The sequence below is a fragment of the Giraffa tippelskirchi genome, chromosome 1 (assembly GCF_054371585.1).
Source record: "Giraffa tippelskirchi isolate mGirTip1 chromosome 1, T2T-mGirTip1v1.2.pri, whole genome shotgun sequence".
Classification (NCBI taxonomy): domain Eukaryota; kingdom Metazoa; phylum Chordata; class Mammalia; order Artiodactyla; family Giraffidae; genus Giraffa; species Giraffa tippelskirchi.
Genome location: NC_137275.1, coordinates 224768266 through 224794050, shown reverse-complemented (window position 1 = coordinate 224794050; position 25785 = coordinate 224768266). Strand labels below are relative to the sequence as shown.

At 49.5% G+C, this 25785-nt stretch overlaps 1 protein-coding gene across 22 annotated transcripts in view; it reads left to right on the top strand.

Annotated features, from left to right (window-relative positions):
- The window catches only part of DCDC2C (doublecortin domain containing 2C), an 83630-nt gene that overhangs the window by 3933 nt on the left and 53912 nt on the right, over positions 1 to 25785 (top strand). For 13 of the 22 annotated variants that reach the window (XR_014065104.1, XR_014065117.1, XR_014065101.1 and 10 more), the window contains exons 2-6: positions 3105 to 3156; positions 10364 to 10440; positions 13292 to 13420; positions 17416 to 17553; positions 20931 to 20973. Coding sequence is in view for 17 of the 22 variants with exons in the window: in XM_081529036.1 (XP_081385162.1) it covers positions 3105 to 3156; positions 10364 to 10440; positions 13292 to 13420; positions 17416 to 17553; positions 20931 to 20973 (439 nt within the window). In the remaining 5 variants the exon portion in view is untranslated. Of the gene's footprint in view, positions 1 to 3104; positions 3157 to 10363; positions 10441 to 13291; positions 13421 to 17415; positions 17554 to 20930; positions 20974 to 25019; positions 25119 to 25785 lie in introns of all 22 variants that reach the window. The other 9 variants (XM_081529123.1, XM_081529071.1, XM_081529094.1 and 6 more) reach the window with 2 other exon arrangements.

Genomic DNA, 25785 nt, shown 5'->3' with positions numbered 1-25785 from the left:
ATCTGTAAATGTGCAAACTTGACATCTTATTGCTTTTGAAGAAAAATCACAGACATCACAGTTGCTAAGAGGTAGCATTTGGTTTGGGGCTTCCCAGGTGGTGCAGTGGTAAAGAACCCACCTGCTCATGCAGGAGACACAGGAGACCTCTCATTTGGTAGAGAGATTTTCAGGGCTTATTGAAAATGTTTTGGACTCACGGCAGAAATATTGAGAAAGATGTTGAGGTGTTTTTCTTCCTGGATTTCTTAAGGTCCATTGTTATATTCTGTAGGGAATGGAAGGTGATCCAGTTCACTGAGCAGGAAGGGGAGGAGGGGCTCCCACGTGGTGGAGACCCTCTGTTATTTTGCATTTTCCACGTACCTTCACTGCTATCAAATGGATGGGAGGAGTTTGCATGCAGAGTTCAACGAGGAGAGGCATTTGGATTTTGCTTCTTCACCACCTTTTAGATCAATGAAGTATGAAATCGGAACCCAGATGTTGGTGAATAAAGCTCTGAAAACTGTCTGGGCTTAATTTACGTTGGTATCAGTGAGCTAGCACTTGTTGGAATGTATATTCTGTACTTACTGAGGTGTTGAGTGGTTAAAATTAATTTCCACCAGCAAATAAGCTTCTAATTGTGCCACCAGTGAATGAACTTTGAAGTGCAACCTGATGATATATGAACCGCCCCGGAGGTCTTCTCATAATAATGACTGTAAAATGGTACATTGAGAAGACAAGTAGCGTAAAATCTACCCAAATCCAGTCATCATTGAAACATTTCCTACACTTTCTGGAATAAATTAATTTGAGATGAGAAATATAATTTTTTCTCTATAAAACAAAATATTGTAGGCTAATAATTACTTAAAAGATAAATGTCCCATAAAGCCTGGAATTAATGATTTGTGGAGAAAGTTGTATTCACAATAAAATGTAGATCAAGGCATTGTGTGTGCATATGTTTGTGCATGTATGTGTGCATGTGGCATATATGTGTGCTTATGTGTATGTATGCATGCGTGTATGTGTGTATGTGTATGTGTGCATGTCTCTGTGTGCTTGCATGTGTATGTCTGCGTTACGTATGTGTGAACACATGCATGTGTATGTGTGCACACACGTATGCATGCATGTGTGTGTATGTATGTGTGTGTATATGCATGTGTGTTTGGGGAGACCCCAAAGAATCTGAATTATGGTAGGAATTTTTCCTGTTTACCTTAGGAGTTTGTTGTTGAGATAAAAAGTGAACATGCTGTTAAACTCGAGCAGTTCGGTGGCACCCCGGTCTGTCCGCGAGTCTCCTAACCCCCAGTTGCACCTGAGCGCTAGCGTGGGATGGGGAGGGGGGAAGAGCGTGTGCAGAGGCCAGCTCGCCAGGGAGGAGGAGTGTGGTCTCCGGGCTGGGAGACCTGGGCTGGACAGGGTCCTGGCTTTCCCCGTGTGGTAGCACTCAGCCGGTTGAACAGCCTCGCTGAGACTCAGCCTCCTCATCAGTGGCACAGGGCTCGTGGATGTCTGCTCCAGTGTGGGCCGTGAGGACACAGTGGGCACAGCACTTTGAAACGCCTGGTGTGGTCCTCGTGGTGGGCTTCTGCCTTGCTCTTGTTCTCCAGAAGCAGCAAGGGGGCACCCTGCACACGAGCATCTAGTCTCGGCTTCAAGTTCCTGCTCCCCAACCCCCCACCCCCCCCGGACACCCAGGTCCATCCGGAAACCTCCTCCAGGCCCCTGGCTTAGTGACCCGGGTCCACCGCATCTCTGAGCAATCGCTTGTCCCCTCTTTCCATTCTGTTCCGGTGTTCTTCAGCAGACAATGTGGATACAGTAAATAACATTTTGTGGGTGTTCAATCTTTATATGCCTTAATTTTTCCATGTTTATTTTTACCTTTTGTTTTCCATTTCATGATAACAAGTTGTGTCATTTGGGGGATTAATGTTCATCGTCAAATATGTAATTTGGGGATTCAACCCTAAAATGCCTATTTGGAGACAAGCAGAAATGTGTGCGGAAGGGACCTACAAGCCAAGGTGGTGAGTTGAAGATGCACAGTCCCTTCACTTCACAGTTTTCAAAGGTTTGAGTGGGCTGCAGCATTTGATAATGGAGGTGTTCGTGTAATATGAAATTTTGGTTTCCATTTAAAAAAATAGAGGATTTTATTGTTTAAAAGGACTGAGTGTTTAGTTGCCTGCATTTCCACAGGAAAACAGTGCCCAGGAGTCACGAGCCCCATGCATCTCAGAGGGTCCCTCATTCCTCTAGCCGCAGACCCCACCCTTCCCTAACACCACCCTTTGCAAGCATCACCTTTCACCTTTCACTTCGTAGGCGTCTGAGCTTGTGACTCCTGACTGCATAGTAAGTGCTCAAAAATGTCTTTTCCTTCCATCCGACAACTCCTAGTCAATCCTTCTCTGACTATGGCTAAAATCATTGTCAAGGACAATCTCAAATACGTAAAAAATTGTTTTAAATCAGAAGGAAGCCTTAACACACACATTTTAATGTATTCTTCTTTTATCATTAAGAACATCTGTTCTATCTTTGCGACACATGGAGGACTCTCCAGAAGTCTCCAGGTTGTTAACAGACGTATCTGTGGGGCTCGTACATGTGTGATTCCTGTGGCTGTTTCCAGTGTTCAGTTTTTGGCAGGATGGGGTCCACAGCGACATTCCATGAGACGTGAGGGACACTGCAGACGTGAGGGACACTGCAGACGTGAGGGAGCTGGGTGGGGCGTCCGGGTCTCTGCTCTGACTGGCCGGTAGTGGACCCTGAATGAGCCATGAGTGACCCCGTGAAGTTTTCCTCTTTAGGTCCTTCCCAAGGTTCCTCTGTGATTAATAATGTTGTGTGAGGGAAAGCAATGCCACTTGAGGACAGTTTTCCCGAGTGGTGCCAACAGTGGCCAGTGTGGACATTTTCCTGCAATGACATTGCCGTCGTATGTTGACGTGGGCATCTACGGTGCTCTAGAGTTTAGTTTTAAGTTGATATGGAGTGGGATATTGTGATGCCAAAGAGGAGACACCTCCAAAGAGGCACAAATTTTCAATCTAAATATCTACCTTCTAATTAGGTTTTTCTTTCTTCTTTTGCAGTTATACTAATATAGTTCCCAGAAAACCTGCAAAGATGAGGAAGTTGAAGGAAGTAAGTGCTCACTGCAAGCTGCTAAATATGGGATAAAGTGGATGACTTGGTAAAAATGGAAACGTCAGTATGGAGTAATTGAAGTTTCATGGAAACAGCCTTTTGTAGGGAATGCCTACACAGGCAGGCTGCCCTTGAAGCCAGAAATCACTGGGCGGGCTTGTTCTGTTTGTCAGAGCACCGCAGTCCCTAAGGTGGTGGCCGTGGGCGAGAACGTTCTAAGACGCCGTTAGGGAGACAGCAGGTCCATCCGTCCAGTTAATGAGGTACAGTGTGCGGTCATTCATTAAGCCTTTAACTCCTCTTTTGTTTTGGGGATTTGGAAAGACAGGTGTCAGGAAAAGTTATTTTAAGTCGCATGGTGTTGAAGGTAATTATGTTAAATTTAAAGATTTGCTCTCTGTTCCCAACATTTTTGTGCTTGAAAGACATTTGAAAGGTCTACAGGGTGGAACCATCCATCACTCTATTCACATCGCTTGGGCCTTAGCAACAAACAAACCGTATTTCACATGTAAGTTAAAAGAGATCCGCCTTTTTAATGAGCAACAAAAATCACCAGGCTTGAGCAAGATAGTCTGATGCTATTTAGAATGCAAGATGATTTTTACTTTTTCATTTTATAAATGGGTTTTCTTGGAGTATTTCAAAGGTGAGCTGTTTTTAGAGTATCTACTTCTACACCTGGTAATTTTGCTATTAAGTTCTCTCCTCCGTAAAAAGGAGATGAGAATGTGTGTTAGACAATGTGTAATGTGAAGATTACATGGTGAAATGTGTATAGTGTACCAGTACTAAATGTGTCAGTTCTCATCCTCCATGTCCTCTAAATGTCCTTGAACTCCAGCCAGTGCTCCAGTGAAGGATGGTCCGCGGTGCTCGCTTTGCCCCCAGGCACTAGCCTGCAGACACGTTTAGCGTTACTTGCCCATCTTAGACCGTCACTTGCCAGGGGCAGGAGGGAAAGTTCCCAACAAGAAAGCAGTTGGCAGTCACCAAATTTCACGGCTACCTTAGTAAAGAGAGAGGAAGCGTGTGTGGTCATCCTTACCCCTAGGTCCCTGCACCTCCCTCTCCAGGTGGGGCAGGGAGTGGGATTAAACACCAGTTCTGAAGAGGACCCCTCGACGGTGACTGTTCAAGTTTGAGTCTGTGTTTACCCTTTGTACATTGCAGTGATTTAAAAACAATAGACTTGACTACAGGTAACATTTAGCATTTTAGGACAGGAAGGAGACTTCCTAGATTAGCTCATCAAAGCTCCCTGTTTTCTGACTGAGGACGCTGTGATGGGAGAGGTTAGGACAAGCCTTGTGTGAAGTGTGGGTACCGCCCCGTCTTCTCCATGTCGGCCCTAGATTCCCCGGGCCCTCACACCAAGGTTGTGGTTGCCCAAGGAGCTTTGTAATTGTTCTTTTGAAATTTGCACTCTTTTATTTAAAAAAAAAAAAATCTGATTTTAAAGTTGTTCTTGCTGAGACAAATGTCAAAATTTCTGTGCAGAAAAACTCAACGAGGAAAGTGAAAACCACCCACAATCCCACCTCCCAAAGATCAGCATTGTGTGTATTTTGTCACGTCCATTTCCAGTGGCTTTTCTCTGCACAAGTAGCAAATATCTAGCTATCTACCCTCACAGACACACATGTATATACAATATGTGTATGTATATATTTAAAGAGATGCAATCCACCAACACACACTGTTTTCTTTTTTTTTTTACTAATTAAGTATCATGATAGTAAAGGATCTCCTGGAACATGATTTTTAGTGGCTGCAAAATGTTCCATTATGTGAGTCTATCATAATTATTTAACCCACTCCCTGTCAACTGACCTTCCATCCTTTTGCGTTTTCATTATTGTAACCAGGCATTGGGATGGCCCCTGCTAGAGCCATCATGATTGTTTGTAAGGAGGAGGAGTTACGCGCACAGTTTAGCCTCTTAAACGTTGACTCCCTGCAAGTCTCTAAGAGCACGTGCTGCTTCCAGGGCACATGTGATGGCATCCCATGATGAGAAGGCCACCCCCGCCCCGGGTGCCGTGGGGCTGAGCCGTGTCCTGTGCAGTGGGGAGGCCTGGAGGTGCTTGATGGTCACCCCCGGCCCCCTCTCTTTCGGTGGAAGAAGTCACCCCCTGAAAGTCGCCTGTGATTATTGCTGTTTGACGTGTAAATCCTGGTCTTGGTGGGGTTGTAGTGTTTTCACAGCCTCTATGAGGTAGCTTTGCAGGTGAACGCGGTGCTCACAGCTCCCCAGACCTTGTCAGAAGTCAAGGCCGTGGGCTCCCCTCCTGTACCCACTCCAGCCAGCTCATTCTGTGCACACGCTGGGCCTTAAGGATGTTTACGGCAGCATTTATTATTATTATTATTATTGTAATTTAAAAAACCTGAGAACCATGTAAATGTCCGTCAATAGAGGAGTGGTTGAATGGTTTATGACATCTCACTGTGATTAGATCTACAGATGCGGACCTGAAATAATGCCTCTTAGAGTGTTGTGGGGTTTGGGACGGTGATAGGCCTATTGTAAGAACTCAGTAAATCACTGAAATTATTACTCATAATATCTTTAAGTTGGAATAGCTCACCCTATCTGAATTTGAAATCCATGAATGCCTACCAATTTGAACACCAGTGCAAACTGCTAAAAACACTAAATATACTATACTGGAAGTTTTGGCCAAGTCCAAATATTCAGGGTTTATATGTTTTACTAAATCATTCTGCCTTATTTTGTGATACAGTAACACAGAGTAGGGGTGCCTAGCTTTTTATAGAGTATTCTTTCACAGAATTTACATTCTGGTCAAAATATTAAATTAGTGGGAAAATTGAAGAGGCTTCTTAAAGAGATCTTGGTTTAGCAAAGAAATTTACTTAAAATTAATTAGAGTATCATGGTAGTACATTTCCTATAACCGTAGAAAGGACGTGTGCTTCAGTATAATGAATCCGGAATTGCATGTCATTCAATGGAGGGGCAAGGAAAATTAGACTCCAAACAGTGCTCTTGTGATCTTGAGTTTCGATGACCATGTCATGTTGATTTAATGAGAATGTCGTCGGTCTCTGTTTTTTAAAAGACTTTTTAAATAAACACTTTTTAAAAATGTCATTTATGTGTTTTGGCTCTGCGGGGCCTTCCTGGCTGAGCGGGCTGTCTCCAGTTGTACCCAGTGGGGCTGCTCCCTAGTTTTGGGGCGAGGGCATCTCATTGCCGTGACTTCTCTTGCTGTGCAGCACCGGCTCTGGGGCCCATGGGCTTCACGAACTGTAGTTCGCGGACTCCAGAGCTTGGCCTCCGTAGCTGTACATCTTCCTCCAAACCCAGTTGTTATTTTGTGTTCCCTTTTTCGGAGAATGGAGTTGTACACTCAGTTCCTGAAACCAGAGACCTAGACACTGTTCTTAGTTTTCCCGTCTCCCAGCTGCCCCAACCCCATCGCTCCCTTCGCCCCTCAAGTCCTGCCTCCCCCTCTTCAGTTCCTCCTCCGGTTCTTGCTGGAGGCACCGGAGCTGCTCCTGGGAGTCCTGTGCCTTCCACTGGCCTTCCGGCATGCTGAGCCTCCCTTTCCAACTTGATCACCTCAGTTCTCTGGTTCAGACACTTCCAGGCCTGCCTCCTTGCTCCTAGGGGATGGAGTCTACTAACCTTGACCTGGCCCTTGCTTTCTCGTTCAGCCCCACATCTCACCACCGCTCCCTCAGAGTCCAGGATCTAGTCTGGCGCTTTCACACCCCACGAGGGTGTGTCCAAAGTCCTCTCGCCAGGATGTAGCGTATGCTGCAGCCTCAGTCAACATTTCTTCCCACCCTCAATGGACTGGCTGCTTCCTGTAGTTCGGCTCTCAGCCTGGATGCCGCTTCCTCTAGGAAGCCTGCTTTGTGTCGCTGTGAGGAGGGGGTACCCCCGCCTGTGCCCCGCGCTGGCCCCCACGGAGCCCTCACCACAGAGCTGTGTGTGCTTGTCCCCTTCTCTCCAGACCGCTCGTTCAGTGGCCTGGGTCCCCACGCGCCCAGCACTTCTGAGGCCAGGTGTGATGCCGTCTTGCTCACTTTTGCATCTCTAACACTTAGCACAGTTCCTCCCGTGGTGGGTCCTCAACAAATAAGGCTTAAGTAAATGAATGGAACCCTGGCTGAGGGCCTTCCGGAGTCTGCAGCCTGGCAGAATTTGGGGCAGGTACTGTCCCTGGGTCGGTTTTAGTTGAGGCCCTGCTTCTGAGTAGGGACTGCCCAGGATGGACAGCAGGCTGCATGAATCACGAGGCCATCTGATGCTTGTGATAGTTTCTCTGATTGTGGAGTCAGAAAGTCTGGAGTCATTCAGAGCATCAGTTCCAACCTGTAAGTCCATTTGTCAGTGCGCAGCTGAAGCCCTCAGATATGCAGATGACACCACCCTTATGACAGAAAGCGAAGAAGAAATAAAGAGCCTCTTGATGAAAGTGAAAGAGGAGAGTGAAAAAGTTGGCTTAAAATTCAACATTCAGAAAACTAAGATCATGGCATCCGGTCCGATCACTTCATGGCAAGTAGATGGGGAAATAGTGGAAACAGTAACAGACTTTATTTTTGGGGGGCTCCAGAATCACTGCTGATGGTGACTGCAGCCATGAAATTAAATGACGCTTGCTCCTTGGAAGAAAAGCTATGACCAACCTAGACAGCATATTAAAAAGCAGAGACATTACTTTGCCAGAAAAGGTCCCTCTAGTCAAAGCTATGGTTTTTCCTGTGGTCATGTATGGATGTGAGAGTTGGACTATAAAGAAAGCTGAGCAGCGAAGAATTGATGCTTTTGAACTGTGGTGTTGGAGAAGACTCTTGGGAGTCCCTTGGACGGCAAGGAGATCCAGACAGTCCATCCTAAAGGAGATCAGTCCTGGGTGTTCATTGGAAGGACTGATGCTGAAGCTGAATCTCCAATACTTTGGCCACCTTATGCGAAGAATTGACTCATTGGAAAAGACCCTGATGCTAGGAAAGATTGAAGGCGAGAGGAGAAGGGGATGACAGAGGATGAGATGGTTGGATGGCATCACCCGACTCAATGGACATGAGTTTGAGTAAACTCCGGGAGTTGGTGAGGGACAGGGAGGCCTAGCGTGCTGCAGTCCATGGGGTTGCAAAGAGTTAGACACGACTGAGGGACTGAACTAAACTGAACTGAGCTGAGCTGAAGTCCATCTTCCAGGGGAGCGTGACCACGGGTCAGCTATGGGGCTTTTTGTTTGATGTTTTGCATGAAGAAAGCTGTGATGGTGTTCACCGAGGGTTTTCAGAGCAGGATGGGGCTGGGGAGAGAAGGGACTTCAGGGCAACAAGACAAATAAGATCCGCTGCTGTTGATTGGGCTCTTAGCTCTGAACTTCAGGTGCTTTGCTGAGCACTGGACAATGCGTTCACTCACTTTGTGTTACTGGTATCTCGAGCAAACCTATGTCAACACACTACTTTTTTTTTTTGCCTAATATATATTTTTAAATTTTTATTGAAGTATATTTGATTTACAATATTGTGTTAGTTTCAAGTGTGATTGAAAAAGTGATTCAGTTATGCATATTTTTTAAGATTATTTTTCATTATAGATTATTACAAGGAATGAATATTGTTCCCTGTATTATATGATAAATCTTTGTTGCTTATCTATTTCATGTGTAGCAGCTTGTACTGGTTAATCCCAGTCTCCTAATTTATCATCCCCCCACTTTCACCTTTGGTAACCATAAATTTGTTTGCTATGTCTGTGAGTCTGTTTCTGTTCTGTATGTAGATTCATTTGTATTTTTTTCAGATTCGACTTATAAGCAGCATCATGAAATACTCATCTTTTTCTGTCTGACTTACTGCACACGCACTGCTCTGATCTGCATTGCATGCGCGGACAGACAAACAGGCTTAGGGAAGCGAGACAGACTGAGCAAGCTGACACGGTGAGAAAGAGACAGGAAAAGCCCTGGAGTCATGGGTGACTCGACAAAGGCTCCGAAGTGCTATATCGACATAGGTTCAAGTCCCCATTTTGCTAAAACCTACAATAAAATATTTTTGATGGCTTATTATGGCCAGGACTCTTACTAGCTGTGTGTTCTGGGAAGGTTATATAACCTCTCTGATTCTCTGTTGCCTGGTTGTTCTGAGGATCAGACGTGGATGCCTGTAAAGGTCCGCGTGTGGTGCCTGGTACACAGTAGGCGCCCGACAAATCGGCCACGCTGCTTTGGCAGCCTCAGGTGTCTTCCATCGCGGACGCAGGTCTGGTTTAATGACCCTGGTTAGTCGCTCAGTCCAACTCTTTGTCCGACTCTTTGCAACCCCTTGGACTGTAGCCCTCCAGGCTCCTCTATCCCTGGGATTCTCCAGGCAGAATACTGGAGTGGATTGCCATGTCCTTCTCCAGGGGATCTTCCTCCCAACCCAGGGATCGAACCTGGGTCTCCTGCATGGAAGGCAGATTCTTTACTGTCTGAGCCACCACCTTCAGTAAAGAGCTCTAAAGCCCACTGGGTCCTGCCTCTTGGGGCAGATAATTGACACGAACCTTGAAACTGTCACCATCAGACAACAGAAAAGCATGTTTGTCTGGCACTTGTTAGGAGGTTATTATATGGAATACGGGGGAAAGGTCCAGAATCATGTATTTAATTGCTGGAGTCATTGAATCAGGCAGGCCATATTGAGGTTAATGAATCATTAACACATAAAAAAGCAATTAGTTCATTGTTTTCTGTAATTTTATGCAGTCAAGCAGAGAGCTGCTTCTTAGGGTAGCTGTACCTTAATAAAATTTTGCAGAGGATAATGTCTGTTGTTTGCTTTTCAGACTGGGTCTGCAAATTCATGGTAGTTGTTGATATTCATGGCATTGGTTTGGTGGCTACTAGTATACGAGTATATATAATTAGAAAGTTTGTTTAGTTTTGGCTGAGCTCTTTGTTGCTCGCCGGCTTTTCTCTAGCTGTGCCATGAGGGCTTCTTGTCGTGGTGTCCTCTCTGGTGCAGCACGGGCTCTAGGGCGTGCCGGATTCAGCGGCTGCAGCTCCCAGACCCCACCCAGCACGGAGCCCAGCCTCCCTGGTCCCCTCTGGGGCTGCCCCACCTTTACTTAGATTGTGGGCTGACGCTGCGTGTAGCATCGGTATTCAACAAGCGTTTGTTAGCTTGACTTGGGTTCTGGGCTTCCTTTGTCTCCTTGCAGATCAAGCCGGTGGTGCACTGTGACATGAACGTGCCTTCCAGGTGGCAGACGTTCCACCGTATATCCCGACAAATAAAGTGAGTACAGTGGGGGCAGGGGGGAGCGTGGCGCCCTGCCCAAGCCCCTTAAAGACGGCAGCCTCCCTGCTCTGCCCTCCTGCTCGTCCTCCCGCTTCTCACCCTGACGTCTCGTCCGTCTTCCCGGAACCTTCTGTTCCATTCCACCTTGCAGGTGCCACGTGTTCTCTCGAGAACCTTGATTTTGGAGAAGCAATGCCATTGCCCCACCACAGTTCCTGGGTCACATGGGGCAGAAACATGCAATTTAGTCTCCGTTTTTTCACTTATTTTGCAGTCTAGTCATTGCAGCTGCTGGATGGTGATAGGATATGTAGAAGTTATGTTCCCATCGAAACTTAAAAACAAACAGAAAATAGTTATGGTGGCTTTCAGAGTTTCCGATGTTCAAACAAGGAAGGTAGTTTTGACCCTCCCTGCTGAACCAGGAGCTGGGGTAGTGGGAGCGGAGGCTGTTGAGGGTGACTTCTGTAGCAGCCAGATGCCAGAGACAGAGGCTGATGCGCCTGCCTTCTCTCCTCGTCCTGGTCCTGATGGAAGGAATTCCAGTGAGTTTGCAGGTCCTGGCTCCCTGTCAGAGGGGCCCCAGCTTGGGTTGGTCCCTGCCTTTAGTAGCGAAGGCTCCACTTTCCAGCCGGTTGTCCTTCACGCCCCTGCTGACCAGCCAAGACCTGAGTCCCCGGAAGTGGGGAAGCCCCTGCGGGACCAGCAGAGCCCCAGATGGAGACACCCAAGGGCATCACGAGCAAACACGACCTGCTTGTTAGCAAAGCGGCTCCTTCACTTACCCTCAAAACCCCAACCATCATTTCTCTAAGATACTTTCCCTTAGCCTTCTGCAAGGGAGCCACTCACACAGCCGAGATCTTTCCACTGTGTCTTTTATTCATCTGAGAACTGTTTTGAAATAACGAGAGACAGTATTTCTTAATTTCGTGAAAGACATCTCTTTCTGAAGAATGGATAGAAATCTGAGGGAGCATTACTGGCTTACGGGTCCTTCCTGGCAAAGACACATTTCCCTAGAGATATATATATATTTTTTGTCCTGTTCCAAGTTTCCAGTGGTTCTCACTTCCTTTTCCAGGCTGTTTTTCCTGTTATAAATCAGTCATTCTTAAGGTCTGTGCTTTGTTCTGTACACGGTGTCCTAGAAACTCCACTAGATGGACCCAAACACCATCCAAATGCAGGGCCTTTTCTACCATGTTCGCATGGAGACCTTGTAACTTAAAAACAAACAGAAAAGAGTTAAGATGGTTTTTAGAGTTCTCAGTGTTTGAGGGAGAAAGGTGTTTTGACCTTTCCCCACCACCACCATCATTACCACCATCATCATCATCACCACCATCACCACCACCATCACCATCATCACCATGACCACCATCATCACTACCATGACCATCATCTTCACCATCACCATCGTCTTCACCACCATCACCACCACCACCACCATCACCATCATCACCACGACCACCATCATCACTACCATGACCATCATCTTCACCACCACCATCGTCTTCACCACCATCACCACCACCACCACCATCACCATCACCACCACCATCATCACTACCATGACCATCACCTTCACCATCACCATCACCATCACCATCATCTTCACCACCACCATCACCATCATCACCACCATTACCACCACCATGACCATCACCACCATCTTCACCATTACCATCATCTTCATCACTACCACCACCATCATCACCATCATTATCATCATGATAATAAAATTCATTCCTGGATCCAGGTGCTATTTCCTACTTTGAAAAAAACTTCCTATTTAAAAACATTTAATGTTTGTCCTACTTAAAAAATTAATAGTAGTCATCTATGTTTGGAAAGACTTTTGGTGTACACCATTTAGGAGCACCAGTAGGTGGGAACGTTGCTGCAAATCTTCAATGTAGTAGTAACATCACAGATGAGTTGTGATTCAGAACATCCTTTCAAGGTTTGTTCGGGGGTAACATTTAAACATGGAAAAAGGTGGACTCTGGAGTTTTCAGGCCTCTTGCCACAGAGCCTTAATGAGAAAATGGATTCTTTTTATTGGGTGCAAGCATGTTAAATTAAAATTTACATTTACCCTGAAAAAAAAAGAGATGTATTTCTCCAGTTTTAAATTATTTGTGTTTGGATGTGGCTTAGAGGGAAGGGACCCGCCTGCCAATGCAGGAGATGTGGGTTCGATCCCTGGGTCAGGAAGATCCCCTGGAGAAGGAAATGCAACCCACTCCACAATTCTTGCCTGGGAAATCCCGTGGACAGAGGAGCCTGGCAGGTTACAGTCTGTGGGGTTGCAGAAGAGTCAGACATGACTTAGAGACTAAACAACAATATTATTCCATTGTGTCTATGTACCACATCTTTATCCATTCCTCTGCTGATGGACGTCTAGGTCGCTTCCACGTCCTGGCTGTTGTAAATAGTGCTGCAGTGAACATGGTGCATCCATCTTTTTGGATTATGGTTTTCTCTGGGTATGTGCCCAGTAGTGGGATTGCTAGGTCATGTGGGAATCATCCTATTTTTAGTTTTTTAAGAAACTTCCTTACTGGTCTCTCCTAGTGGCTGTATCAATTTTCATTCCCGCCAACAGTGTAGGAGGATTCTGTTTTGACAGAGGCATATTTTTTAAAGATCAGAGGGCAGCCCTGCTCCTTGGAGCATTCTCTCTCCATGAGGCTGAGTCCCTGCCGCTTCTGCCCCCTCCTCTGAGCTCAGGGCTCTGCATGGTTTGCATGGTTCTGTAAGTGTGTGTTTTTCTTGAATACCCAGCGTTTTCCCCCAGAGCATGAGGCACTAACAGAGTCTCTTCCTTTTCTCCTCGCAGTGTTTTCACAAATGGAAGATTATTTATTCCACCTGTAAAGATTATTATACCCAAATTCAGCCTGACGGAGTGGAACAGCGTGCTGGCCACGGTCGGGGAGAAGGTCTTCCCTCTGGGAGGCGTTAGAAAGTAAGACTGCGGCCTGCCCTGGGGACCCGGGAAGTGGGGGCTTTTGGTGAGAACTTCTAGCCAGCACCAGCGAGGTCTAACATATGCTCGTGAACTCTGGTTTCAATTCTTCGGGCAGGCAGTATTTCTGTAGTCTTCAGGCCGTACTTACTTTTAACCATTTTGGTGCATTCACTCAACGAAGTTTAGTGAGTGTCCCCCTCCCACGAGGTGTGGTGAACACGGCTACCCAGGCAGGTGTGGCCCGTGACCGCACTGTGTCCCCGGGGCCCCCCTGTACCCCTGCAGGTGGCCAGCAATTAGAGCTGGGCAGGAGAAGTCAGGGGGCTGACCGGCCCATTGGTGGGGGTGGAGTCCTTGGACGGAGAAGGCCACAGGGCCGCACCTGGGTCACGCCAGGGAGGCGCTGAGCTTCCTGAGGCCTGTCTCCTCCTCCGGGATATTGGAAGTAAGAACAGTACCTGCTTCCAGGAGTCGTGATGTGGTGAAGTGCCTGAGGAGCCCTTGGTGTGTTGTGAGTGTGGGATGGGCTGGCGATCCCGATCCGGAACAAGCAAGGGGTCTGGGGGCAACCACACCCGGTCCACTGTATACAGCTGGTGTCCTTGTGAGGAGGCAGCCAGACCTGAGGCCGGAGCAGCCTCCAGGGTCCACACCGTGCAGGCCCTGCAGGCTGGCGCCTTGCTGTCTCAAGGCTGCTGTGTGTGTGTGCGTGTGTGTGTGCGTGCGTGTGTGTGTGTGTGTGTGTGTGTGTGTTTGGTCACAGTGATGTGCTGGGGAGGAGAGGGCTGGGGTGGCCACAGGGACAATGTCCTGAGCGGATGGAAGGCACTGGACCTGGAGGTGGGAAGGTGGTCTCTCATGAGTGGACGGGGGACAGCGAGCCGAGAGTGAGGGGAACGGAAGCATGGCCGAGAGGAGTTGGGGGCCCCACGAGCCTGGGCCCCAAATGTGCTGTGGGACGCCTTGCAGGACCATTGTTTCCTCTGATGCTTGGTGGCCCGGGGCGAGGGAGGGGGCAGTCGGGTGGACGGGTCCGGGGCCGAGCAAGGAAGGATCAGCCCCGAGGGGCTCGGTGAGTCCAGGGACGGCCCGAGGTCGTAGCCGGCAGCCTGGCAGTCAGCTCAGGGAGAGTGGGAGCCAAGGTCGCCGAGGCTGCGGGACTGTGGCCGGAGGGGAAGGTGTGGCCAAGACAGGAGCAGAGTCTGCTCAGGCAGCAAGCTGAGGACTAGGGAGGGTGGCCTGTCCCCCGGCCCCCGCTGTCTCCCTGTCCCTGCTGGAGAGCACGGCGCTGAGCGGTCCCGGCCGAGTCCCGAGGCTCCGAGGTCCGGCCGTCTCCGCTCTCCGCCTCCGTGGAGCACAGTGGGCCGTGCCGGTGACCCTGACCCTGGTCTCTCTGCTTTCTCACCCACTGGGGGCACTTCCGGCTCAGCTGCCCCGTCTTTCCCGCTGTGACGTTAATCCTCATCATTTCTGCTCGCGTCTCTTCCTTTCGGCTCCTGTTTTAGCTTCTTTGGGGATTCTTATTGTCTGGATGACGGCACTTCTTCTCATTTTTATCCCCTAACTTTCCCTCTCTATGTTCTGTTATCATTCCCTGCTTCATCCTGGGATTGCTCCTCTGTTTTATCTTCCAAACAGTAATTGCTTGTTTCTTTTTTAAAAAAAATTGTATTTATTTTTTATTGAAGGATAATTGCTTTACAGAATTGTGCTGTTTTCTGTCAAACCTCAACATGAATCAGCCGTAGCTATACCTCTATCCCCTCCCTTTTGAACCTCCTTCCCACCTCCCTCCCCATCCCACCCCTCTAGGTTGATACAGAGCCCCTGGTTGGGTTTCCTGAGCCATAGGGCAAATTCCCGTTGGCTGTCTATTTTACATATGGTAATGTAAGTTTCCATGGTACTGTTTCCGTGCATCTCACCCTCTCCTCCCCTCTCCCCATGTCCATAAATCTGTTCTCTAAGTCTGTTTCTCCATTGCTGCCCAGTAAATAAATTCTTCAGAACCATTTTTCTGTATTCCGTATATATGTGTTAGTATACGATATTTCTCTTTCTCTTTCTGACTCACTTCACTCTGTATAATAGGTTCTAGGTTCATCCACCTCATCAGAACTGACTCAAATGCATTCCTTTTTGTGGCTGAGTAATATTCCATTGTGTATATGTACCACAACTTCTGTATCCATTCGTCTGTTGATGGGCATCTAGGTTGCTTCCATGTCCTAGCTATTGTAAACAGTGCTGCAATGAGCGATATGAGGGATACATGTGTCTCTTTCAAGTAATTGCTTATTTCTTAGTTCACTTACTTTATAAAGTTTTCCTCGTTCAAGCTCCTGCTCCATCTGTCCGAGCACTTCTTCTGATGGCGTCTCCCCAGCTGTCCACCCCCAGCGCCTTGGGCTCCAGCCCCCCGAGCCTGGGCTCTGCGGGGAGGCTGTCCTCCAGGCTACGGGAGGTCAGTCTGCCACCTCCCTGGGCCGCTCACTGCTGAGGGTGCCTGCCCCTCTCTGACTTGCTGCTGGTGAGCTGTGAGCCCTCTGGGGGGGACAGACACCGACTGTCCAGGGTGACAGCAGGAGGGGAAGAGAATTCCAAGCCCTGCCTCCCACCTGGAAGCCCGGTGCTCTGCTCCCAAGGTGTCTCACTGCTCTCTCCTGTCTGGGGGTCTCCTTCTTGCCCCTCCAGGTGACCCAAGGCAGCAGGGCCAGGAGGTGCCCTGGTTGGAATCAGATGCTCAGGCCTCATCCTGGGCTCACGGGATCAGCGCTTCCGTGGCGGGGGCCCAGCCGCTGTGCGTGAGCCAGCCTCCGGGCTGGTCCCATGCTTGCTGGGGTTTGGGGCTGCGTGATGGAGGGAGGGGTGAGTCCCGGGGGTCCCGCCCGTTCCACGCGTCCTGCGTCCTTCTCTCTTCTCCCCTCCTGTGCTCACTGCAGTTGCTGGTCAGCATGTACTCCACCCCAGCGACAGCTCTGTGTCTCCTTCCCCGGGGCGACGTGCTTTTCCTCCATCACATCCCATCCACAACGGCCAGCTGAATGCTGTAAAACAGCGCTCACCCCACACTTCCAACCTCCGCTCCCCCTAAGTCAGCGATGAACTCCTCCCCTGAGAACTCCAGGCTCGTGACTCAGTGTTCGAGTCCCCTGTGCGTCACCTTTTGGTGGCAGTCAGCCCCCTGTGTTCTGGCTTTTTGCAGAGGCTCTTTCTGCTGCCCCAAAGGCTTCCTTCCATCTTCACCTGAGGAACTCCTATGCACCCTTCAAAGCCCTCTGCACGTTCTCCCACCTCAGTGAAGCCCACAGCCGCTTCAGTCTTTCTCTCCTCAGAACACTGGCACTTTGCCCTTCTCTGGCCCTACTTGTCTTTCCAGGTTTTGTATGCTTTTTGACTCTGGGGAAGCAGTGACTTTCTTATTCATATTTTTATCCAAGGCAACGCCTAACTCATTGTCTTGTGTCTAATAGATGCTCAACATTGAGTGAACTGAATGGTTTCTTAAACGAATGAATTAGTGCATTAATACTTGCCGGAAAGAGTGCAGAATAAAAAGCTGATATACTTTACTCTTTCAGTGCTTGTAAGAAGGCGTATTATTTTCTAATAAATGCCAAGTTTTTTTTTCAAGTATTGTTATACAATATAAGCCAATTTGTATTAATTTTAGCTGTTATTAGTTAAAATTAACTGAGCAACAACCTACAGCTTAAAGTGTTCTTCTCAAGGGCCTTTGAGCACTTGTACATAATTAAAAATATACTTTAATTAAAAACTCTGAAAATGGAAAGCAAGCCTAATCCTGGCAGAGCCGCCCTCTCAGGGCTCAGCGTGTTTGGATCATGTTTGCTCAGAGAGCATCAGTCCTGTTACTCCCCGAGTGGTCCACACACCAGTCGTGTTCTGTACTGGACACCCCTTCTCCCCATCCCAAGCCCTGACGTCATGGCTCTTAAATCTCCAGCCCACTGCTCTTTCTTTATTCACAGATTATTTACAATGAATGGACATCTTTTGGACAACTCCAGGGATTTGCAAGACAACCATTTTTACGTGGCGGCAGGACTGGAGGACTTCAAGAATTTCCCTTACTGGAAGTCCCCGAAGGTGCCGAGTGAAGTCCAACAGTGAGCACTTTCTGTTCCTTTTTCCTGCCTGGTGAAACCTGCCCTTTCCCTGGCACCGCTCCCTCCCGTGGCCAGTCAGCTCAGTCAGTTCAGTCACTCAGTCATGTCCGACCCCATGGACTGCAGCACCCCAGGCTCCCCTGTCCAGCACCAACTCCCAGAGCTGCTCAAACCCATGCCCATCGAGTCGGTGACGCCCTCCGGCCGTCTCATCCTCTGTTCAGGTATCTGTCCAGGTATCTGCTGTTTTTCTGAAATTTGATCTCCTCATCTTATATGTAATGCAGTTTTGGATTTTCAAAATCTTAGGCGTGGAGGAACCTCTGCTGTTGGGGAGAGTCACAGTGAGGTGCCGTGTGTTCTTTCTCTGGGTTCCTGGGGTCACAGAGGTCAAGGGTCTAAACGTGCAAGATGGAGGTGGCCCCAGGCCACGGTCACGGTGACCCGCTCTCCACCTGACACAGTTTGTTTTCTTAACTCGACTTGCTTTTCCTTCTATAAAACTGTGTGCCGGGGGGCGGTCTCTCCTGGTGAACAAAGCCGTGATTTTACAGTAGATCCCGGACCTGGGCAACGGGGGCACCCTGGAGTGTGGGTCTGTGGGCGTGTAGGAAGGGCTGCGAGGAGGATGAGACCGTGGGTGCTGCAGTCTCGTCCCCTGAGAGCGTGTGGCGACGGTCCCTCACTCCCCAGCGACATCTGGGACAGGGCAGGCAGGCACCTGAAGAGAAGGCACCGTGCGATGCTGTGGGCTCAGGCCTGGGGGACGGCCGGGGTTGTCCCTGAGGCAGAAGAGCCCGGCGTAGGCGCTCTGACGTGTGTCCCGCCATGTCCTGCATCGATGCTCCTGAGAACGGAGCGGGCTGCTTCTGCAGAGAGCCCTTCTTAAGTTCCAGGTCCTTGAGGTGATGAGATAGGTGGTTTGCCTCCATCCCCAGGGCAGAATGGTGCTTGACCCCTCTGTGAATTTCAGCGTCCCACCCAGCTTGCTTCTCAGGCTGTATTTGTGTGAAAACCCTCCATGTTCCCAGCTCCACATGTCTGCCTGTGGATTCCAGTCCCTGCCGCTCTTTCTGAGTTTGCAGCCAGATGCAGAGACCGCCCTGTGGGTCTGGGGCCCTCGGTGCCATGACCTCAGACGAACTCTGAGTGTCGGACGCCTGGTGTCATCAGCGGCCCCAGGCTCCGCAGAGGGACAGGCAGGAGGCTGCCTGCCGGACCAAAGGTCTGAGCTATGTGCCGATCCACCTCCTCACATTTGGCCGCAAGGGAAAGCCCGGGCTGAGGGCTGAGGCTGGGCTTGTTGCCTCTGGGTCAGCTGAGAAGACTGGCCTGGGCTGGGGAGGCCAGGCCCGCGGGCATCAGATGTGCCCTGCTGGGGGCCAGGCCTGGAGCTGCCCAGGACCCTGCGGCCATCCCCGCGTCTCCTGTGCCGGGGTGTCGGGCTCTTGGGGGGCATGGACACGTGTACACAGGAGCCCATATGTTTCTCCACGAGGCTGATGCTACAGTGTTTAAGGCGGCGCCAAGCACCCGTCTGAGCTCCAGGTCTTGCTGAGATGAGCAGTTTCTGAAGCTGACCTGTCCGATTGTGCTGCCCTGGTGGCTTGGCCCCCGGGCTGTGTCTGAACCACACTTAGCGTGGGGACTACCGGCAGGCTTGCGGGAACCCTCCCCGTCAGGCTTCTCCGTCGAGTTGTTATGGTCACTGAGTTGAGAACAAGAGGCTTTCACCTCGCTGCGGGGCAGCGGGTGGTTTCCGCCTTGCCGGCAGACCTTCCCCCCCACCCCGGGACCCCCCGCAGGAGCTCTGCGTGCATGTGGGAAACTTGAGACGCCTTCATGGGAGCAGTGTCCTCCTGCCCATTTTGGCTCCTATGCCACTAGGTCTTCTGCTTTAAGGCTCCCTTCATCCTGTTGGTACATGGGGACCCCCGGTGGTGTGGTGGGCAGCTGGATGCTTAGGTAAGCGTCCCGCCCCCATGCCGGGCAGGGCTGGGTATTTCCCGATTTTCAGTTCAGTTCAGTCGCTCAGTCATGTCCAACTCTTTGCGACCCCATGGACTGCAGCACGCCAGGCCTCCCTGTCCATCACCAACTCCTGGAGCCTACCCAAACTCATGTCCATTGAATCGGTGATGCCATCCAACCATCTCATCCTCTGTCGTCCCCTTCTCCTCCTGCCGTCAATCTTTCCCAGCATCAGGGTCTTTTCAAATGAGTCAGCTCTTCGCATCAGGTGGCCAAACTATTGGAGCTTCAGCTTCAATATCAGTCCTTCCAATGAACACCCAGGACTGATCTCCTTTAGGATGGACTGGTTGGATCTCCTTGCAGTCCAAGGGACTCTCAAGAGTCTTCTCCAGCACCACAGTTCAAAAGCATCGATTCTCCGGCACTCGGCTTTCTTTATAGAAAGCTTTTCCCCCGGTTTTACTGCTGTCCTGGTCCGCTGCTGACGGTCCCGACAGCGTGGTGGGTGGGGAGACAGTCGGGGCTGTTGGGCTGAGTTGAATGGTGCTCCCACTGTGTCCCCGGCTCCTCGCACGAGGGCCTCTGCCCATCAGTGTTTTGTTTTTTCGTGTCATCTGTTCATGTGTTGAACCCTGACCCGAGTCTATCGGTTGCTTCAAGAGCTTTCTTCCTCGTCAGGGAGCTGGGGCTTGAGATGAAGAGTCCGCAGGGTGGATGAGAGCATGAGTCCAGTCACCACTTGGGAGGTGGACCAGGCAGGTGGTCGTCAGCGGGAGACCCACGTCAGGGAGGCCTGTCCAACCGTGCACAGCAGAGGCCCCAGGGAAGAATCAGATGCAGGCGGGCAGGTCTGCGTGGCTGCCGCACGGAAGGCAGACGGCAGCCCTGCTGGCGGGGGAGGGGACAGAGGATGGACCGGGCTTTGGGCTGGATTTTGGCCCCAGTTCTGCTGACCAGTTGGGGGGCGTTTGAGTAAACCCTCGTGTCTGGAGCCCGGGTTCTCTACTAGCCCAAAGAGAGCAGGAATGCTTGTTCTGCACGTCCTCTCAAGGGCTGTGTAAAAAACCGCATTTGCAAACGTGGTTAAACAACGGTCAAAAACTTTAAAATGTTAGGGTTCCCATCCCCCCTTCCCTGAGAGCATATAAAGCCTTTAGGGCAGAAGGTGCCTATAAATGTGCTGCCCTTGGGTCAACCTTGGATCAACCACCACCCCCACCCCGGGGCAAGGGTGCTTTCTCTCCCTGGAAGCTGATGTTGCTGGGAGGCTGTGTCCTCTGGGACAGTCAGCTCCTTCCTCATTGTGGTCAGTGTCTCCTGAAGCCGAGGCAGTGGTTGACATTTTTATTCAGATGTTTTTGGTGAGCTTTAAACATTTCAAGCTTAACTCTCTTGTTTTTCAGAAAGTACACAGACGTTGAGAAACGTTCACGAAAAAAGAAAAAAGTAAGTACTTGTTTACAATGGACAAGGGAGGGTGACAGCTGTCATCGCCCCCTGGGGGCTCTTGACCGTATCAGTCTATTCTTTTCTGAGTCAGGCTGCCAGCCCGGGGTTTGCTCTCCTCCAGCTGAGGTGCTTTCCTCCGCCAAAAGACCCTGGTGTCCTTTGGCATCAAAAAGGACATAGGACAGGCTGTCTCCGCTCCTGTAGAGCGAGTTTCTGAGCACAGGCTCCCTCCTGTGAACGAGGCAACAGGAGATCAGGGGTAAACCTGGGGTCCAGAGTCCAGGCCTGGGAGGCACGTGAGGTGTTAGCGATGGAACACAGTGAGTGCGGAGATAAAAATATACACAGGTCCTACGGGACTGACCGGGAGGAGCTTGGCCTGGAGGGAGCTGGGAGCAGATTTCAGGTAGACGTGACACCTGGAGGAAGTGTGTGTGTGTGTGTGTGTGTGTGTGTGTGTGTGTGTGTATACGCGCATGTGTGTGTGCATGTCTGTATGTGTTCATCTAAACAGACAATTTGTTATTGCAACACAAAGCATGGGACAAGGGAGGCAGGTCGAGGCCAGATCTTGGCGACTTGGACAGGCCCACATCACCTGTTCAAACGATGATCACGTATTCCAGACCAGATTATGAAACCCGTGCTGCAGTGGCTCTGCTGTGTGAATATTCGTTCAACAAAGCTGTTGAATGCCTACTATTTCCTTCCTTCCCAACCGGTCTGCTTGAGTCCTGACCCTCTGGCACTCGTTGGCCTTGGGAGCTCTTGAGTTATCAGTCTACTCTTTTCTGATAGCAGGCCGCCAGCCCTTGGGTTTGTTCTCCTCCTGTTGCAGCTCAGATTTCACACCCACCATCTATCACCTCCCTGCAAGGAGCTCTGGCTTCGGTACCACCTTGGGTTCACCTGGGGAAAGCCTAGCCTTGGGACCCAGCCTTCACTCCGTCTGTGCTTGCCCTGGAGGAGCTCGGAGTGATAACACCACTGAACTGGCCCTCTTCACACTGAATTCATGGCCACAATCCTTACCCAACCGGCCTGCCCTGAAAAAGCCTCACTGCTAAAAAAAAAAATACTTTCTGAGTGTATTTTGCTAAATGTTGTTAGGGAGTTTTGCACATCTCTTCCTAGGTGAGACAAGCCAGGAATACCTCTTTCTCCTGCTGTCTGGCTTTTGGTGTCAGGGTTTCTCTGATTTGATTCTGTTGTTGTTTTGGTGGATTCTTGAGCTGAAGGGTCATCTTACTTTTGTCTCTCTCTGTCTCTAAGGATTGCATTGAGTGTTAAATGTCTGCTGGATGAATGGGTGAGCATCACCAAGAACACAGAAACGACAGACGTGATTCTGCCCTTGGGGTGCGCTCCATCTAGTGGGGACAGACACATGGACTTGTGCTGTGACCCATATTTCGTATAAATGAGTCCTGTAAATAGGATGACGGCTGGTGGGAAGGGGGGCGACCGGCACGCGGAGCTCAGCAAACGAGGTGCAGGTTGTGACTCAGAGAAGCGCCAGCAGTCTGGGGGGAAGTAGCGCAGGACCCAGGCTCGGCAGGGCAGTTCTCTGCCGCCTGCCCCGGGGCGTCACACGTCGTGTGGGCACTGAATTCTCAGTGACGACTCTTATGTAGCGTGAACGGTGCAGGCTTGAAATCCCACACGTTTGTGGTTTTGGACGCCGCCGAACACACATGACTGAATCCGTCTGCTGAACCCGCGGTACGGGTTGGTAACCACGTGCTTTGCTGTGTCCTCTTTTCACTGTTCTGTTGTTTTGGCCTTGGCTCCTTATAGGTAGGGATGTAACTTTCTTTTCATCATGCATTTAAAATCGGTCTAAAATTGAGCACGTTTCTTCCAACGTATCTGCATTTCCTTTCCCCTTCTGGAAATCTATCGCTGCCAAGATAGTGGGTTTCGATGAGGGTATTTAATAACCTGGACTCTTTAAACAGAATGATTACCAACATGGCATAAGCTGCAATGCAAAAATGTGTTATTTTAGAAAAATTAGATCTATCGTGCATACACAAGCACGTTTTGTTCTATTAACAGAAGACTAAAAGTCCTAGGAGAAAACAAGCGGCAGTGGTTTAGCAAAGGCTGAGGTTCAGATACCGGCAAGGGCTCTGCACTATCTGTCGTCTCTTGTGTAAAGGTCTACGCGGCCCATTAATCTCAGAACTGAGTCCCAAGGGGGTCCTGGCCCCGTCTGAGGACTGGACGGTATTGTTGAGAATGGAAACTGCTCTTCATGCTGATCCCTTCCTTTGGCTGCAGGAGCCTGGATTTAGGACGAGTCACGGCAACTGTCTCACGCTAACTACATGTGTTCCCTTATTTACTTGTTCCCGGTTTTCCGCTTCTAGCTTATTAAGCTTTCATTTATTTTCTGTGCGAGGCACCTCGACATCCTTCTGGAAAGTGAGGGGAGGAAATTTAAAAATCCACCTGGAAACCCAGGGCTGCCCCTCAGTGGGAACATCGCCCTGCAGCATGTTGAGGGGCTGTCCTGAGCCCTTGGTCATCTCCCCATTCTAAGGACATCAGGTGGGTGGAGTGGCAGCTGTTGGTAAGACTGAGAACTGAGTTTTCTTTTAAATCTGCAAGCGCTTTTTTAAAACAGTTTTAAAAATTGAAGTGTGGTTAATTTACAATGTTGTGTTAGTTTCAAGGGTACAGCAGAGTGATTCAGTTATGCATATATATGTGCATATGTTCTTTTTCGGATTCTTTTCTGTTATAGGTTATTACAAGATGTTGAGTGCAGTTCCCTGTGCTGTACTCGCCGCCTTGCGCTATAGCCCCCTGTGCTTGTTGTTACCTGTTCTGTAGAGCAAAGTGTCGCATCTTAATCCCAAACTGCTAGTTTATCCCTGCCTCCTCTTATCCCCTTTGGTAACCAGGAGTTTGTTTTCTATGTTTGTGAGTCTATTTCTGTTTTGTAAATGAGTCAATTTGTATCATTTTTTAAAGTTTCCACATATAAATGATATCAGATGATATTTGTCTTTCTCTGACTTCCCTTAATAGGATAACCTCTGATAATATGATAATGTTGTGTATGTTTGTTCCGTACGATAATATAATCATAATAATATGATAATCCGATAATACGAAAGTCTCCATCCGTATTGTTGCACTGTATGCATGAACCACATTGCTCTCTATCCGTTCATCTGTTGATGGGCACTAGGTTTCTTCCGCGTCTTGACTACTGTAAATAGTCCAGCTGCGAACAGTGGAGTGTCTGTATCTTTTCAAAGTAGCGTTTTTCTCTGGATCTGTGCGCAGGAGTGGGATTGCTGAATCGCTGGTCTAAATCTGCAAGTGTGTGTTTTCTTTTAACGCATTTGATTTATTTTTATTTATTTATTTATATGATTTATTGTCTGTTGCGCCAGGTCTCCGTTGCTGGGTGTGGCCTCTCTCTAGCGGCGAGTGGGGCCCTCTTTGCTGTGATGCTAGCGCTTCTCATCGCAGTGGCTTCTCCTCCTGCAGAGCCCGGGCTCTAGGCGCACAGGCTCCAGGAGCTGCAGCTTGCTGGCTTAGTTGCTCTGAGGCATGTGAAACCTTCCTAGACCAGGGATCGAACTCGGGTCGCCTGCGTTGGCAGGCAGATTCTTACCCACTGCACCACCAGCGAAGTCCTGGAAGTGTATTTTTAAATGACCTACAGTACAAGGTCTTCCTGACCCCTCAGTGAACAATCTCAAATACACACAGAGTTCTCGACCCACAAACAGTCAGACTTGAATGCGGGCGTCTGTTGATTAATTTATGCATGTCTGGTGGCCGGGCAAAGCTTCGTATGCTGGACATAACAGATGAGCCGCATGTGAGTGTCTGCCAGTGGAGTGCCAGGACGTGCCAGTGAACGGGACGCAGGGACCACAGTGATCGTGACCATCCTCACCCGGGAAGTGGGCTCTGTTCTCCGGTCTAGCCCAAGCTTGGTGTCATCCTCGATTCCACCAACACCAACCCCTCCCTCCGTCAACAATTCCAGGAGAGCAGCCAGCCACCTCTTTGACTTTCAGATGCATCCATGTGTCTCCATCAGCACGGCCCCGAAGAGTCAGGAGAACATAGTACCTGTGGAGGGAAAGTGGAGTACAGGTGGCAGGCTGGGAGAGCAGGTGAGACACCTGTATTCACGGGGCTCCTGACCGCAGCAGGGAAGTGAAATGAACAGACGTGCACTTGACAATCACTGCTAACGACAGAACAAAATGTACAGACTGAAAATGCAGCATGAGTAGAAATAGCAGAGGAGAGGCCCATCCTGAGGCCACCAGATCGCCCAGCCGATGGCACGCGGGGCAGCAGTCGGGTTCGAGACCTGCTGTGCATCACTGGTTCTGTGACGAGCTTTCTCCCATCTCCCTGGCTCTGAGATGGGCACACATCTTAGGCTGATGCCTCTTGGCCGTCATGTTGTAGGTTCATTTGTTGTCACTGTGAACTTGACCACAGCTGCTCACTTTACCATCTCTCCAGTTGAGGGGGTGTATGGCTGGCACTGCACATGGTGTGTTTAATTGCTGTGTAAATGTCCTCAAAATGATTCTGCTGTGATTCAGAATTGAAGTGGACTTCTATGTGCATTTGCTTTTAGTGGGTATGTTCTTCAATTCCATATGCTTTTGTAAAACAACAGCCAATTCGTTTATGGACCCAGAAAAGGGAGACACCCACACGTAGCTGAGCTACCAGCTTCAATAGCCTGTTACCATGCAAAGAGCCATCATTTAAAAACCGAGGAGTTTATGACGACTCTTGACAAGCCAGCCTTTGGGCTTCCCT